This window comes from Nicotiana attenuata, chromosome 5, assembly GCF_001879085.1.
Source record: "Nicotiana attenuata strain UT chromosome 5, NIATTr2, whole genome shotgun sequence".
Taxonomy (NCBI): Eukaryota; Viridiplantae; Streptophyta; class Magnoliopsida; order Solanales; family Solanaceae; genus Nicotiana; species Nicotiana attenuata.
In genome coordinates this window covers 10,072,960-10,090,211 of record NC_031993.1, presented here as the reverse complement: position 1 = coordinate 10,090,211, position 17,252 = coordinate 10,072,960, and the positions used below count along the sequence as shown (strand labels likewise).

Below are 17,252 nucleotides of genomic sequence, written 5' to 3'. Positions count from 1 at the left end.
CGTATCCTTTCTTTTTAAATCAGAATCAAATATGCATGTCCACTCTTTAAGACAATCAGACAATGTATATGACACCTAGGCAAACATTAGGCCTAATAAGAATTGATTAATCATGTGGTTACCAGTTTAAGGCTAATTAGCCTCTTTTAATTTTGAACTCTGCTGCTCCCATTCTTATTTTTGATTCTATGAATTTCACTCTATTTTACTAAACTCTCGCCCTACTTTGAATTGATTTCGAAATTGTGTATCTGTACTACTATGTTTTCTACTAGGTTACCCTTTTCTGCCCAGAATCGTGCTACTATTTTCAAAATATTTATCCTACGTCTCGTCAAGATAATGTAACTCCATGTCTTTACTCTATTTACAAAGAATGTTTTAACGACTTTATCTATATTTTCACTAACTCCTAAACTGTTGTATACTTTTAAATCCTACTACTGTCCCAAGTCGTATTTCTAAAAATCGAGCATTTTTCCAAATCACTTAGTCTTAATTAAGCTTCTGCTTTCATTGAAACTCACTATTTTATTTCAACATTCCGGCTTTTAAAACTCTTGTCTTTTAGACCTTAAATGAGTTTGAGACGTGCTTATTATGAGCTCACTTGTGGAGGGATCTGTGAGCCTCTATGTGCCTTTGTATGTTCCCCTTATGTGCAGTCCTATTTGTTATGTATGTTGCTTAGCATTTTTACCTAAACTTAAGGGTTCAGCCTAGGCCCCACCACATAGAAATAGTGGTCCTAAATACCCTCCAGGACTTATAGGACGGGATGGGTAATAGCACGCAATAAGTATTCGTGACCAACTCACGCATTTAATAACCTTTATGGGGTGGGAAGGGTAGAATATGGATATGATGACCACGCGATAACACCACGTGTATAAATGGTTACCGGGTGTTGTGTGGGGTGATCCATATTAACTATAAACCTAGGACCCCCCCTTCCCTTTATTTGTTTTTTTTTCATTTATTGCTTAAATCTTTTCTTGAAATTTCTGCCCTCTTTATCTCTCCTCAAATTTCCATTTTACTTGCAATATTATGTGAAACCTCCCTCTATTTGAACCCTTATTTGCTTACTTGTTAAGTGAAGTCACAATTGTAACATGGCCGGGAACCACACTAGTGGATCTTGGGGGGTGCCTAACACCTTCCCCTCGAGATAATTTCTAGCCCTTACCCAAACTCTGGTTTTCAAACTCAAAAACCTTTTTTTTGTGTCCTAATGCACTTAATCATTAGGTGGCGACTCTTCAAATTCCAAAACAAAACCCAAATCCCAAAAGGGAAAAGAGTTGTCCTCCCAAATATTGTAAACCCGATTTCGCCTTTCGCGAGAAAAGGGGGCATCGACACTTAAGGTCAGGGAAGATGAGCTTGAGTTAAACAAGGGAGTGATGGATGAGAACGCCTACCTCCAAGCAAAGGTGGCCTATTTAACTATCGAACTAGACACGAAGGCAGTGGAGGTTGTTGACCTTAAGAGTGAATTAAGCGCAAATGGTGATGGATTGGCCCACGCTGAAAGGGATAGGGCCACTGCCGTCTCTGAGGTAGCGGCTTTAGAAGATGCCCTCCGTATTTGTAAATTAGAGCGGGATAAGGAGGTGGAGGTGTCTGCGCATGAGGTAGCGGGAATTGAGGGGCGTATTCAAGTTTTGGAGGCGGAATTGTCCGCGTTAAATGAACAGGTGGCTTCTTTGAAAACGGAGGACGTGCGACGTTAGTCGCAGCCCTCTAGATCCCATGCATCGGCTGATCCTGTCGTGCCTCGCCATTTGTATGAACTGTGGGTTCATGTGAAGCCCGGCTCGATGTGTATAAGGCTCTCCATGCTGACGGGAGGGCGTCCGAGGCAGAGCTTCGGGATGTGCATGCCAAGGCCCGTGCAGCTCGTGAGGCATGCGGGTATGACCCCATTACGCCTGGCGGGGATGATATTAATTCTGATGATGCGGAAAAACTTGGCTGTGATTCTTGGTACGAGGAGGTGTATGCCACAGGGAATGCTGTGGCGTAGTATTTGGTTGTATTTACTTTTGCTTCGCCATTTTTGTGAGGGCATCTTTGAGCCCGTTGTAAAGAAAACAAGCACTTTGTAATATATTTGCTGTAATGAAAATTTTGGTCGTGTACCTCTGAGTTGTTTCCTTTTTTCGATTTGTTCGATGATGACCTTTGATGTAGTCATGTTATTCTGAATCTTTGTTGAAATGTCAACCCCGTTGTGTTGTGAGTTTAATTTGAACTTTTTTCATTAGCAACGACCTTGGTCGTAGGGATGTTACTTTCAAGCGATGCCGAAGTAGTATCTCGTCGTAGTTTACCAATGTCGAACTCTTTCGTGGCGATGGCCTTAGCCATGGGTGTTATTTCGACTGTGTCAAAATGTTAACCCGTCGTGGTTCGAGTGAAGTCGAACTCTTTCGTGGCGATGGCCTTAGCCATGGGTGTTATTTCGACTGTGTCGAAATGTTAACCCGTCGTGGTTCGAGTGAAGTCGAACTCTTTCGTGGCGATGGCCTTAGCCATGGGTGTTATTTCGACTGCATCGAAATGTTAACCCGTCGTGGTTCGAGTGAAGTCGAACTCTTTTCTGGCAACGGCCTTAGCCATGGGGTGTTTTGTGTGCCTGTTTCATTCATACATTGGAGATACTTGTCGATTTCATACATTTATTGGAGTAATTTCATTCGCATATTGGAGATACATATCGATTTCGTACATTCAACAGACTAACATTCTTGTATCTAGTCCCTTCATTGCTCGGCCTAGAGATGCTATCGGCAGGCTGGGCGATGAATTATACTTTGAACATTAAGACGTCTCCCTTGTCGCCTCGTTAAAAACCTCCCTGAGAAAACCCGATTGGGACAAAACTCGGGTGAGGGAATAAGAGTGCGACCTGGATGGCGTCGTTTCTTAGAAGTGGAAATATTTGAGGTGGGCGACATTCCAGTTGTTTTGTAGTAGCTTTCCTTCCATTGTTTCCAACTGGAACGCTCTTTTGCTTGCTGCTGCTGTGATTTTGTATGGCCCGTCCCAATTCGTTCCCAATTTTCCTTCGTTCGGGTCTTTTGTTGCCTGTGTTCTGGCTTTGAGGACGTAGTCTCCGACTCTGAGGGGTCGTACTTTGGCCTTCTTGTTGTAATACCTTTCTGCTTGTTGTTTTTGGGCTATCATTCTTATGTGAGCCATGTCCCTTCGTTCTTCAACCTCGTCCAGGTCTTGTATTTTGTTTTCATCATTCCTCGGGCCCACTCTCATTGGAGTACCTCAGGCTAGGTTCACCGACCTCGACGGGTATGACTGCGTCGGTACCGTAAACCAGTGAATACGGTGTTTCACCCGTGCTAGTTTTTGGCGTTGTGCGATAGGCCCATAACACTTCTTGTAGCAGTTCCGGCCATAGCCCTTTGGCGTCCTCGAGCTTTTTCTTTAATATATTTAATATTGTCTTGTTGGAGGATTCTACTTGACCGTTTTCGACGGGGTGATATGTTATGAAGAGTATCCGCTTGATATGCCATTTTACAAAGAATTCAGTCGTCTTTTTCACGGTGAACTGAGGTCCGTTGTCGCAACTGATTTCTTTGGGGATGCCGAATCGGTATATGATGTTTTTCCAGATGAACGCGATGACTTCCTGTTCGCGTATTTGAGCGAACGCACCTGCTTCTACCCATTTGGAAATGTAATCAGCTAAAACCAAAAGGAAGCGGATCATACCTCGCCCTGCTGGGAGGGGTCCGACAATATCCATCCCCCATTTTATGAACGGCCATGGAGAAGTAATGGAGTGCAGTAGTTCGCCCGCCTGGTGTATCATAGGGGCGTATTTTTGGCATTGCTCACATTTCTTGACGTAGTCTGCGGCCTCTTTTTTCATAGTGGGCCAGTAGTATCCTACACGAATAAGACATCTGACGAGGGCTCGGTTACCTGTATGGGCGCCGCAGTGGCCCTCATGTACCTCTTCAAGCACACGCTTTGTTTGATTTGGTCCGAGGCATTTGGCCAAGGGATCGCCGAACGTCCTTTTATAAAGGTCGTGGTTTATGAGGCTGTACCTGGCTGTTTGTATTCGAAGCTTCTTGGCTTCTTTTTTATCTTGTGGGAGTGTTCCCTCCTGCAAATATGATATAATGTGGTTGCGCCAATCCCAAGTTAAATTTATAGAATGTACCTCGACTTGGTCTATTGATGAGTGGAGGGGGGTGACCACATTCTCCTTGGTGATGTTTTTAGTTGCTGCTGCCAGCTTGGCGAGATCGTCTGCTTTGATATTTTGCGCTCGTGGTATTTGGTCGAATCGGCAATCATCGAATTTTGGTAGCATCTTGTGGATTTCGGTCTGGTATTTCTGTAGCCTCTGCTCCTTGATCTGGAAAGTCCCAGTAACTTGGTTTACGAGAATTTGAGAGTCACAGTGGAGGACGACTCGTCGTGCACCATATTTGAGGGCCAATTTCAGTCCTGCAATTACGGCCTCATACTCGGCCTCATTGTTAGTCATTTCAGGGCACCGTATGGAGTGGTGAATCACTTCGCCCATTGGGACTTTGAGTACGAGTCCCAGCCCAGATCCCGACGCATTGGATGCGCCGTCGGTGTAGAGGACCCAAAGGTCGTGTCGCCCAGGAGAAGCGCGAAGCGCTTCTTGTTTGACCTCCGACAGTATTTCCGCACTGAAGTCGGCGAGTAATTGTGATTTTATCGCAGTTTGCAGTTGATATGTTATATCGTGTTCGCTCAATTCTATGGCCCATTTGCCCAATCTTCCCGACAGCTCGGGTCTATGCAGGATGCTCTTGAGGGGAAAAGTTGTCACCACTTTTATGGGTGACACTAAAAATATGGTCTAAGGTCTCGTGAAGCTACGACCAATGCCAGAGCCAATTTTTCGACGTGGGGATACCTCATTTCAGCGTCAACTAAAGTTTTGTTGATATAGTAAATCGGAGATTGCGTACCTTTGCTCTCACAGACCAAAACTGCGCTTACCGCGACTTCGGAGACGGCTAGATAGACAAGGAGGCATTCACCCGGTTCTGCCTTGGCAAGTTGCGGTGGTGAGGACAAATAGGTTTTCAGTTTTCTCAGGGCATCGACACACTCCGAATTCCACTGGAGCCCGTTGTCTTTCTTCAGCACACTGAAAAACTTATGACACCTATCTGACGATCTTGAGATGAATCTTGACAGGGCAGCTATCCGACCTGTCAGTTTTTGTACCTGTTTTTTACGGTTAACATTTCCGGTATTCCTTTGATGGCCTTAATCTGATCTGGGTTGACCTCGATGCCTCTTTGCGATACAAGGAAATTGAGGAACTTGCCCGAGGTTACGCCGAAAGTGCATTTTTCGGGGTTTAATTTCATGTCGTACTGCCTGAATATGTCGAAGGCTTCTTTCAGATGATTGATATGATCTTCTTTCCTCTTAGACTTAACCAGCATGTCGTCGATGTAGACTTCCATTGTTTTGCCGAGTTGGTCTTTGAACATCTTGGTGACCAATCTCTGATACGTCGCTCCTGCGTTTTTTAGTCCGAACGGCATGACCTTATAGCAGTATGTTCCTTGGTGAGTGATGAAAGTAGTTTTCTCCTGGTATTCTTCCTCCATGAGGATCTGGTTGTAACTCGAGTAGGCATCCAAGAAGCTTTGCAACTCGTGTCCTGCTATTGCGTCGATGAGTTGGTCGATGTTTGGCAATGGAAAGGAGTCTTTTGGGCAGGCCTTGTTTAGATCTATTAAATCTACACACATCCGCCACTTTCCGTTTTTCTTCTTTACCATGACCACATTGGCGACCCACTGGGGATATTTTGACTCTCGGATGGAGCCGTTTGCGAGCAACTTGTCGACTTCTTTGCTGACGACATCGTTGATTGCAGCGTTGAACTTCCTCCTTATTTGCTGCACTAGCGGGTAGAGGGGGTCAACATTCAGTTTGTGCGTGGCGATGTCCTTCCGGATACCTGGCATATCTGCATGGGAGAAGGCAAACAGATCGGCATTGTCAGGTAAAAATTTATGAAACTTACCTGGTTCCGAGAGGTTGTGCCCGATATAAGCCTTTTTCGTGTTGTCGTTGCCGTCTAGTAGGATGCGGTCGAGATCCTCTATTTTCGACTCGGATGCTTCCACGATGTCGGGACCTTTGATAACGTCTGTTCGTTCGTGAAGCTTGATTCCCGACATTGCTGATTGCTAAGCTTCCGCACTTGCCCCTTTTAGCTGTTGGGTGTGGGTGCAATCATGGGCGATGCGATAGCATTCCTGTGCGGTGTGTTGTTCGCCCCGGATGCTGAATACTCCCCATGAGGTAAGAAACTTGATTACTTGATAGAGACTGGACGGGACTGCTCGCATGGCGTGTATCCACGGGCGCCCTATGATGGCGTTGTAGGCTGTATCTTGGTCCATGACGTGAAACGTCATTTCCAGGGTGACTCCTCCAGCTAGGACGAGTAGCACTAGCTCTCCAGAAGTCCGCTCGACTGCATTATTAAAACCTGTTAGTGTTATACAATGCTGTATTATTTTATCTTCGAGTCTCATCTGTACGAGGACTCGAGGATGGATAATACATGCGCTGCTCCCGTCGTCTACCATTATTCTTTTTACATCAGTATCTGCAATACGTAAAGTGATAACAAGAGCATCATAATGAGGGAAAGACAAGCCGTCGATATCTGACTTATCGAAGACGATACTATCTTCGAGGTCATCGTATCGTTCATGAGTAATCGACCGTTTGAGTTTATGTGTGGTGGTGAACTTCACATGATTGATTGTTGTGTCGTCGCCCCCGCCGATGATCATCTGTATAGTGCGAGCGGGAGAAGGCGATTTTGGAGTTCCCTGGGGTTGTTCACGTCCACGGGCAAAGTTAGCCCGTCCTCGATTGCTCAGCAATTCCTTCAGGTGTCCGTGATTTAGCATTCTCACTACCTCCTGCCGTAGTCCTATGCAATCTTCGATTTTGTGACCCCTTTCCTGGTGGAATTCGCAGAGGGCGTTCGATTTTCGAGTGCTTGGGTCGGACTTCATCTTTTGCAGCCATTGTACCTTGGTACGGAGTTTCTCCAGTGCGTACACTATTTCTGAAGGAGAGACACAAAAATTATGAGCAGATAGGAGCGGAGGCATACCTTTTTCATGTCGATGTGGCGCTGCATGTCGAGAAGGAGCATCTGTGTGCCGTGGAGGAGGTGGGATAGATGTCGTGATGTAGGGTTGATGCCTTTCTCATCGGAGACGGGGTCCCGAATGATCTCTTCGACCATCGTTGCGACGATCTCTCCTTGCTTCGATTTGAACTGACGTCAACCATTGTATCGGACCGTTGAGGTCATCCTCATCGGCTTTTACTTCAACGTAGTATGCGTTGTGGATTTCTTCCCAAGTGGTTGGAGGGTATTTCATGAGCCTGCTTAATAATTTTCTGGTCGCTCTCGACCCGTTCCTGTTTAGTCCGATCTGGAAGGCTGCTACCGCCATCCTCTCTAGCACATTTGGCAAGCTCATTCTTACCCTATTGAACCGAGCTAAGAAGTCCCTGAGTCCCTCGCTGTGCATCTGCCTAACGGCAAATATGTCATTTACTCTGGCTTCTACCTTTTTGGCCCCTACATGGGCGGTGACAAACTTGTCTGTCATTTCTTCAAACGTTGCTATCGATTGCGCCGGTAGTTGGGAGTACCAGGTCAGGGCTCCCCCTGTTAGGGTTTCGCCGAACTTTTTTAATAGCACCGATGGTACCTGTTCTTTCGAAAGATCGTTACCTTTTACGGCTGTAACGTATTAGATGATATGATCTTCTGGATCGGTGGTACCGTCGTATATCTTTAGGTAAGGTGGCATTTTGAAGGGCTTTGGAATGGCGTAGGGGGCCGCTTCTTCATTGTATGGTTGCTCGATGAATCGACCGACGTCCCGTTTTGGCAACAACTTTGGGGCGCCCGGTATTTTGTCAACCCTCTCTTGGTTCTCCTTCATCTGGTCACAGAGTGCCCTGTTCTCATTTTCCATCTCTTCATTTTCTTTGAAATGGCTGCGAGCGTGTCATTACCTGCGTCATCAGCAATATGAGTGTTACCTGTACGGGGGATACCTTGCTCATCAGCGATCGTCGTGATATCTACATGTGCAATATTTCTGTTATCCCTTTGGGCGGGTTTATCAAGTATGTTGTTCAGAGTGCTTGCCATTCTTCCAGCAGTCTTCTCACTGCCGGCGGTGCCTCTCCTGTTATAGATGTGGATGCTTCCTTCTCGCGTGAAGCAGTTACGCTTTCGTGCGGGGGAGGTGAAGCGTCTCCCCTGGGTGTAGTGTTTGGGGTCCCGTTTTCGTTATTTTCTCTGCTGTCTTCATTGATGGTGTCCAGGAGGTTTGTTGTGACACCTACTATTGCTTTTTGCCAAGCATCTTCTTCCCTGCCATTGTTAATTTGTGCAAAGCTAGGAAGATGTGACTATCCCTTTTTAAGATCTAGATGAAACTAAGACCATGGCTGAAGAAATCCCCACAGACGGCGTCAAATTATTTGACCAAAAGATATTGAAAACCTTTTTGGTTAGATCAATCAATAAAGATGAAGAGGTAAATCCCAGCCAAGTATAATAAAATCTAGATTAAATGATGTAAGAGAAAGACAAGATGATCGATGCTTCCTTGTATATCGGAACCAAATGATTACTCATAAATATGATAACTTCAAATGTGAAAAAATGTTGTAATGAATGCGATTGACCAAGATAAGATGATGTAAGGATTTCAGATTTGTCTTCAGTAAGCAAAGTTGTCTCTTTTTCTATTCACTTTCTCCACCCTCTTTTTACAGAGCCTTTTCCTCCTATTTATAAGGGGCAATTCCCTTTCAAACCCTGAAAAAGGTACAACACAAAGAATATTCGAAAAGCATATTCCTACTGTCTCCTACTATGCTAACACTACTGCAGACGTCGTGCGTTCGTTTTAACCACTGTTGGTCGTCACCCTTTATAACGACCAAAGGACGCTATACCGTAAGGACCCCGTTCCTCGCCGCAGTCAGCAATGGTCGTGGTCGTCCAAATTTGGACCTATACAGTAACCAAACACACAAAAAAAATCCTTACATAGAATATTTTCCTGAAACAATTTACGTTAATGCCAAACACACCCTAAATGAGTATTCAATGGCTAGATTAAGTGCATAAAAACTATTAACAATTCATTGTTGTCATATTTTAGTAAGCAATAATTTACTACTTTTGTGCATGAATATTAATATAAGTTCAAGATTATAAGACCAGATATGTACTTTTATAGAGAAGAATTGAATCCGATTCTTGTGAGACGTTTACGGAGTGGTGTATTATAACTTTTAGCCCGCGCAAGAAACTATTTACATCTGATAGTCGAAAAAGTGTATAAAACTTGTATAATTTTGTATATAACATACAAAATGTATATATATATAAAAAATATATAAATTTTATAAAAAAAATCGACTATTATTTTTAAAACGGTTATACAGTATCGTTTTTCCAAACTTATTCTAATGGAAAGTTCTTTTGGCGTTGTTGTCATTATAGCTACTACTAAACAAAAATTGTGCTTTGAAGTTTTGATGCCAATACAATGTCTAATTTATTTTAACAATCGTCTTCATCCATAGTCAGATAATGGTAACAGAATTCATTAACGAAAAAAGAATTATTTTATGCTTCACACTAGTCGTGTGAGACCTTTTTTTTATCTCACAATTTTGTGGACCTAAAATTGTATAGACCTAAAAGTGTAAGATAAGATATGAGTTCACAAACATGTGAGATAAAAAAAGGCAGCACACAATAAAACTTTTTGCTGGGAATTTTCTATTATATAGAAAAAGAAAGATGGTCAACCAAGGGTATATATGTCATTTCAGAAAAATTCATGCATTGTTTGTACTTCTAAAATACAAAATGTCATTGATATACGTGGACCCCACATTTCCCTAAACAAAATACTACTTTAAATGTACTATTGATTAGGCTACTTTTGCGAAGAGTATTGCAAGCAAATACTCATTTGGAACGTTCCTTTTCTCATTTGGTTAAATATTAATTTTTGTTTAGTCAACTAGAAGTTTCCACATAGAAACTAAAATTATCTTTAAATAATAGAGCAACAAAAAGAAATATCGATAAATATATACAAGATTTTTATATTTACCCATACAGTTTTAAAGCAATTTAAAAATTAAAATTAAAAGATTTTCATCCATCCACACTGTTTGAAAGCGATTTCAAACTAAAATAAATAAATCATATTCAATAGTTTGTTAAACCTCAAAAGTTAATTTAAGTGATGGGGTTTATCCATACTGTATTAGCAGGCTATCTCTTATATGCTTAGTTGATGTGAAAATTTAATCTATATGGTTTGAACTCCATTCTTCCATGATAAGTTTTCAACTGTCAATAAATTGTCTTAAAACATTATTTACTATAATTTTATATTGTTTCATTATATTAACATATGATAAGTCTATAGAAAAATAAAAACATTTCTCTTATCTCCTCAATTAAGAAAAAAAATTAAAATTCCTATAATTTATATCGACTTCTATCAAATGTTTATTATTTTATCACCAGTTAACATCATTTTAACGAGTTATAATAAAATATAATTTGAACTGCTATATTGAATTGCTACAATTTATATCATGTTAATATATGTTCAGTGCTTTTGGTTCTCTTTGTTTGAAATAGTAAATTGTCTCTTTAGGGATGCAAGTCCCATTGGAAGTTCTCTTTGTTTATTGTACTAAAACTTTCTCTTAATTTTGTTGTATACAAGACATGAAGTAAAACCATAATTTTTTTTCACTTTTATCGTATTGTAAAGAATGATGTTGTTCGTATTAACTTTCATCAAGTAGCCGATTGTTCCTACTGTTAAAATACTTGCGAAACTAATTTGGATGTATAATTTTAAGACTGTAATGTTGGGCCCGGGTCTTTCCTCATCTAGTCTAGATATATAATCCAAGTGGGACAATGTCCGATCATTTTTTTCTCAATCGAAATCTATGACGTTGAAGAACGGAATGATAACCACAGGATTCCACCTCTCTATTTTTTTGAGTAGCATAGGTCACATTTCTGAAACCCTATCACAATTATACAACCCTAAATAAAACAAAGCAGAAGCACCATATATGCATGTACATGACCGATGTTGTATGGAGCCAATATAAGTTTGATTTGGTGGCAAATTTCTTGATGGACCATTTCATAGCCTAATTGTTGAATGAGCACTCTTCTTAATTGCTAGTCAAACTTATTATTCTTCAAAATAGTGCCATTGTTCTCTGTATTGTAAAGCTGTTAATTAGATTACTCTACGTGAGAACGTCCTACTTCTTCCTTTCAGTTTGGGTGGCCGGCATAGATGTTGATGATTTAATCAGAGGTTTATTTACAGGTCACTATTTTGCTACTTGACTTATTAGACTAGTACATGAACCTGTGGAGTTAATTTAATGTCGACACCAATCATCTTATATCAATCAGCTGTGTCGTGACATTGGATCATACAATTCATATCCTACTTATCCCCAACTTTTGGGACCAAATATACTTTCCAATTATGCCAGGTGTCTAAAGATTTTAAAATTACAAAACAAAAGCTAAAGTAAAATTTGATATCCCTTTATTATGTCCTAAATCAGGAGTTTCATAGTCACTTAACTATGTATGAGCGCAAGGTCAAATTTTTACTCTGTAAATTCCAAGTCAGAAATAAAAGAATTTCACCAAGTAAAAATTTAATTTGATTTCCCATATCTAAAAAAATGAACAACTAAAACAAAACAAAAAAAAAATGAAAAATTGATCACAATATAGAACCAATTGTCTAAAAAAATAAATACTTACTTCTATGCACAATATTGTCATCAAATTAATGGAATGCAGAAATCATCATTACCAAATTTAGATGTAAAAGGAAACAAAAAAGCAAACACTGGTCAGCACAAAAATTTGCTCACAATACACTGGCTTTTCCCAAGTAAGTTCGACGACCAATTCTTGTCAATACCACACATTTGTTTTCTTTCTCCTTCTTCATACCACGTCATGTCAATTAGGAAGAATCACAAAGTACAATGGAGCTGGTGAGTTTATTTCACCTTTTGTCATTCTTTTTGCTAAGATTCCGTCATCATCCATAATGAGATGACCTGTTTTTCCAATGAAACAGTAAAAAGCCGGTTAGACTGAAGGAGGAGATAAGGGTTGCTTTAACCAAGTAGCGTCAACTAACATTCCTTCGCTGGAAATTTTCACCGTTGTTAGGTAAATTTTTTTGTTCTATGCATATATATTACTCCCTCCGTTTCATATTAGATGAGCTACTTGTTGGGTTTTTAAGGTATTTAATTAATATATTAAATACTTAAAAGAGGGTGAATGGGAAATGGAGGGAAATGAAATTTTTGAGTGAAATTTTAAGTTCCCCCTCCCTTGGCAAATGGGCATTGTCCCATATTGGAAGAGGAAGAGGTTTTTTATGGGTATATAAGCAATTGCTCTTCTTCTAGCTCTTAAAGAGTTGAGAAGAAGGCAAGCCTCGCGCCGTCGTCGTCGTCGCTCGCTCGGCTTCTGCTTCGGCTTCGGCTTCGGATTTGGTCAAATGATTGATTGATTAACTTTTTGGACCAAATTTATTTGTTAATAGTAAAATATTAACAGAAATGTTATTAAATATTTGTTTTAATAACAAAATATTAATATTAAATATTAATATTAAATCCACAATTTTCCCTCTTTATTATTGAGTAAATGGCCATTTATGTAATGGCATTTATGTTGTGGGCGTTTTGCATAAACAGCCATTCTGAAGAGACCCAACTTTGGCTATAAATACAACACTATTCTGCTCAGAATTTTAACTACAATTTTCTGAGTTTCCTCTCCTTCTTCTGCATACTTTTAGCATCAAAACAAAGCAAAAAGTAAGTGTGATTTGCTACCGAACTTTGTGTTCGCTGAAACACTGGGGTTTGAAGTACCACTACACCAGTGTGTAATTCGTTCTATCCTGGGAGGAAATAATCCATAACCTTGGGTACTAGGAGGGGATTAAATTCCTTAAGGAAACACTGTGAATTCAGTGGGCTCGAATTGGTTTATGTCATTTCTGTTTATATTCATTACTGTTTATATTCATTTATATTTCCAGAATTTATTTTACAAATACAGTGTAATAACAACAATTAAATTTGATTTGTGGTTTTAAAGATATTTGATCTAGTTCAATACCAATTAATAATCAAGAAGTATGAAATATAAATGAAAGAAATAAGTGTTTACCTCGAAAATACGAGTAATAATTAAATTTGATTTGTGGTTTTAAAGATATGTGATTTAGTTCAATACCAGTTAGTAATCAAGAAATATGAAGTAGAAATGAAAGAAACAAGTGAATCAAACCAATGTTACTCAGCAGTGGTGACCTCGAGCTTAGTGACCTCGAGATGGACTAAGAGCAATAAAATAAGAACAATAAATGTAAAAAGATAATTCTGATGAACAGTCAGAGAGAAAAGTAGGATGGTATACTTTTGCCAGATGAGATGATCTTTACAAATGAAGGAGCTCCCCTTTATATAATAGGGGCGGTCCTAAATAAGGTACATATTCGTTTTTGGTAAGGCATCTAATTTGACAGTTGTCTAACCGCCTAGTACGAGTTTGTACAAATCCGTTCCGAAATTTATGCCTTGATCTTTGGGCCACTGTGGGAATCTCGCCTTTTCTGTTACAAAACTACAATGGAATTATCTCGAGGCTCGTCACACTCGGCCTTGATATTCGTCGGACACTCTGATCTTCGAACTCTAACTCCGTCATCAGGCTCGAACCCAGTCTATTTCGGACTCTCTCTTAAAGTGATCCTCGAGCCTACGAAATCGGGTAGCCCCGCTTTCTACCGTTTACAGATAGTCCCCTCATTTTTTGGAGTATAATGACAAGAAATGAATTGAGTCCTTGATCTTTACCCCGATTTGTCATGAAATCATCATCGTGATGTAAGCGACTGATGAAACAAAGGCTTGGAAGCCGGCCTTTCCCGAGGAAGACTCCGAGAACTCTAGCGAGTCCGGCGGTGGAGAAGATTTTGAGGGTGAAGACACCTCTGCCGATAAGGAACGTGCTGCTTATGTTTCGTGTTCTTCGTAACTTTTTGCTTTTGAGGCCGATCGGCCCTTGCGAGGAACTCTTGATCATGACCCACGGTTCTTGTAAAAAGGTTTATACAAAGCTTTTTTCCTTCCATGGCTTCTGAATCGGCTTCCCCTTTGTACGGGTCAAAGAGCCTTAGCATAAAATTCCTTTTGAATGTCCAAAGTCTGAGATGGTAATGACCGTTAATAAGTATTGCCTTCGAACATTTCTGGTCAGTGGACCCCGGAAGACCATTTGAACTTGAGTATGAGTAGCTCTTAGGCTCGACAGTCTATGAGGTAAGATAGCCTTTGGGCTTCATAGTCGAGTGAAGATTTGCTCGAGCCTTGAAATAAAGTTAGCCCTTAGGCTTTATAGATAGTCCCCAAGTGAGGATTTTCTCGAATTCGGATAGCCTTTGGGCTTACTAGCCAAGTGAGTGCTTGCTCGAACTCGAAATAAAGTTAGCCCTTAGGCTTTATGGATAGTCCCCGGGTGAGGGTTTGCTCGAACTCGGGTTAAGATAGCCCTTGGGCTTTTATGATCAAGTGAGGACTTGCTCGAACTCGAAATAGAGTTAGCCATTAGGCTTCATAAATAGTCCCCGAGTGAGAATTTTCTCAAACTCGGGTAGCCCTTGGGCTGAGTGGTCGAGTGAGTACTTGCTCGAACTCGAGATAGCCCTTAGGCTTTATAGTCGAGTGAGGATTTACTCGAACTCGAAGTAAAGCTAGCCCTTAGGATTTTTTACATTGACCCTGAGGCTCTTTTATATTTGCCCTTAGGCTCTTAAGTTGGGCCAATTCAGCCTCTAAGATGGCTATAATTTTTCCCTCTTATTGGCTAAAAGACTTAGTGAAAATTTCTTTATGCCTTAGCATGTGTTTGTTGTACCTGTTGGGTTTTTTTTAAGGTTCAATAAACCAGAACCCGTTCGTGTTAATGCCTCTTGAGGCTTTTTCGAAGGCTAATGTTATCGAAGCCTTTAAATTATTCGAGGGCTGATTTTATCGAAGCCCTGTTTGCTTTTGCCGGGGGTAGCCGAGTTTAACTGGTTTTTCGAAATATTTGAAGGCCTTTAATTTATGGCGAAAGTCGGACGTCTCCGAGCCGCATTATTTCGGCCGTAGTCTTTAATATGGCCGTAGCCTTTAATATGGCCGTAGCCTTTTAATATGGCCATAGCCTTCGGGTATGTCTCTTGGACTTGTTTCCCGATAGCCTCTCGAACTTATCCGAAAGGTTAGTTCCCGAGTATGATGGCCTTGTCCTGTATATCAAGGGGTGCCTCTTTGAGGTCTTATGATTTCGAACTTGGATAGCTCGAGTAGGTAGTCCCCGAGTGTTCGAGGTATGCTCGCACTTGGGTTAAGATAGCCCGTGGGCTTTTATGATCGTTACGGATTTCGGACTCCCCCGATCCTCTTTAACTTGGTCGTAGCCTTTTTAGTTCGGAAATTTCCCTTTGGGCTTATCTTCCATTTCACTTCGAGCTTGACCGAAGAGTCAGTCCCCGAGGGGGGTGGCCGTGGCCCCTAAAGTCGAGGATTGCCTTTAAGGTCTTATGGTCTCGAAATGTTGGCAGTTTGAACTTTCGTTGTGATTGGCCCTTAAGCATGTTTACACAATGAATCAAGAATATGAAATAGAAAATTTTTCTAGAAGCATGAGATATCGGCAAGGAAAAATACTTCTCTCAATGGATGATTATACATGCGCACATGTTTGATGTTAGGGATCGAGTAACCTATATGAGCACGGCTCATCTGACCGTTTGACCCTTACAATATTTTCCTATCGAGGCCCCGTTGTCATGGAGTAATTTCCCTGCAACAAAGTGGAAATTCGAGGGTAATGCCTCCCAGATCTCGAGGCTTATCTCAGAGAACCTCGGATACCTTTGAACTTCCCTAAGCCAGCACGAACAATGGTTGCCTCATTAAAAACCTTGTCAGAAAAACCCGTTTGGAACAAAAACCAGTCCAAGGAAAAAGAGTGCAACGCGTGCTTTAAGATTCAAAGCTTCGTGCCGATCCTTGTCGATATCCTGCAAGTGTTACTCAAAAAAATAGACATAATCAGAATGGGATCGTACCTTTATTTGGATTTTTGATATTTAATGTGATCAGGCCCTCGTGAATTTTGACCTCGACCATTTCTCCTCTCACTTTGTACGAATCCCAGACCTGCTGCCTCTATGGTCTCCGTTGTACAGTTGATATCGATATCTATTCGACCTCAACTCTCGATCGACGTCCTTTTTGATCATACCCATAGTCCTGCTAGGATAAACGGACCCGAAGGAGTCTCCAGTTGATCATCTTCGATTGGTACCGATTATGTACGTCAGCCCAAGTGACAGCCGGGTACTCGAGCAAACTTTGCTTCAACTGACGTGAAGCTATAGAACTCCGAGTGTTGAGACCTTGTGCGAAATCTCGAATGGCCCAGTCATCGGTGACCGGAGGAAAATCTATTATCTCTGCTTCGAACCGAGATACGAATTCCCTAAGCATCTCATTTTCTTTCTACCTTACCTTGAAAAGGTCCGACTTCCTTGTTGCAATATTGATGGCTCCAGCGTGTGCTTTTACAAAAGAATCTGCAAGCATAGCAAACGAATCAATAAAATTAGGGGTAAGTTATGATACCATATCAAGGCACCCTTGGACAGAGTCTCCCCGAACTTTTTTAGTAGTACGGATTCAATTTTGTCATATTCCAAGTTGTTTCCTTTGATGACGCACGTATACGAGGTGACGTGTTCATTTGGATCGGTCGTCCCGTTATACTTGGGAATCTCGGGCATATGGAACTTCTTGGGAATTGGCTTCGGAGCCTCACTAGAGGGGAAGGGTCTTTGCACAAACCTTTTAGAGTCTAGTTCTTCTAAGATCGGGGGTGCCCCCGGTATTTGATTAACACGGGAGTTCTAAGTCTCCACTTTTTTGTCATTATCCTCAATCTTCTTTTCCCCGAACTCGATCCTCTTGGTGAGCTCTTCGAGCATCCTCATAATGGCAGGGTCAGTCCTCGA

At 41.3% G+C, this 17,252-nt stretch overlaps 1 protein-coding gene across 1 annotated transcript; it reads right to left on the bottom strand.

Moving 5' to 3' along the window:
- Nucleotides 3,254–6,215, bottom strand: LOC109225958. The gene is made up of 5 exons (XM_019390764.1): nucleotides 6,059–6,215; nucleotides 5,574–6,001; nucleotides 4,928–5,244; nucleotides 4,196–4,697; nucleotides 3,254–3,655 (listed from the first exon to the last, which is right to left on the bottom strand). The coding sequence occupies exons 1-5, from the start codon at nucleotides 6,213–6,215 to the stop codon at nucleotides 3,254–3,256; spliced, it is 1,806 nt and encodes a 601-aa protein (XP_019246309.1).

Bases quoted from the DNA above. Each gene is read 5' to 3' on its own strand.
- LOC109225958 (XM_019390764.1), bottom strand. From the start codon at position 6,215: ATGTCGGGAATCAAGCTTCACGAACGAACAGACGTTATCAAAGGTCCC. The intron at 6,002-6,058 runs GTAAGTTTCATA...TCTCCCATGCAG, and splicing joins GCACAACCTCTCGGAACCAG to ATATGCCAGGTATCCGGAAG. The intron at 5,245-5,573 runs GTCATGCCGTTC...CGTAAAAAACAG, and splicing joins AAGGAACATACTGCTATAAG to GTACAAAAACTGACAGGTCG.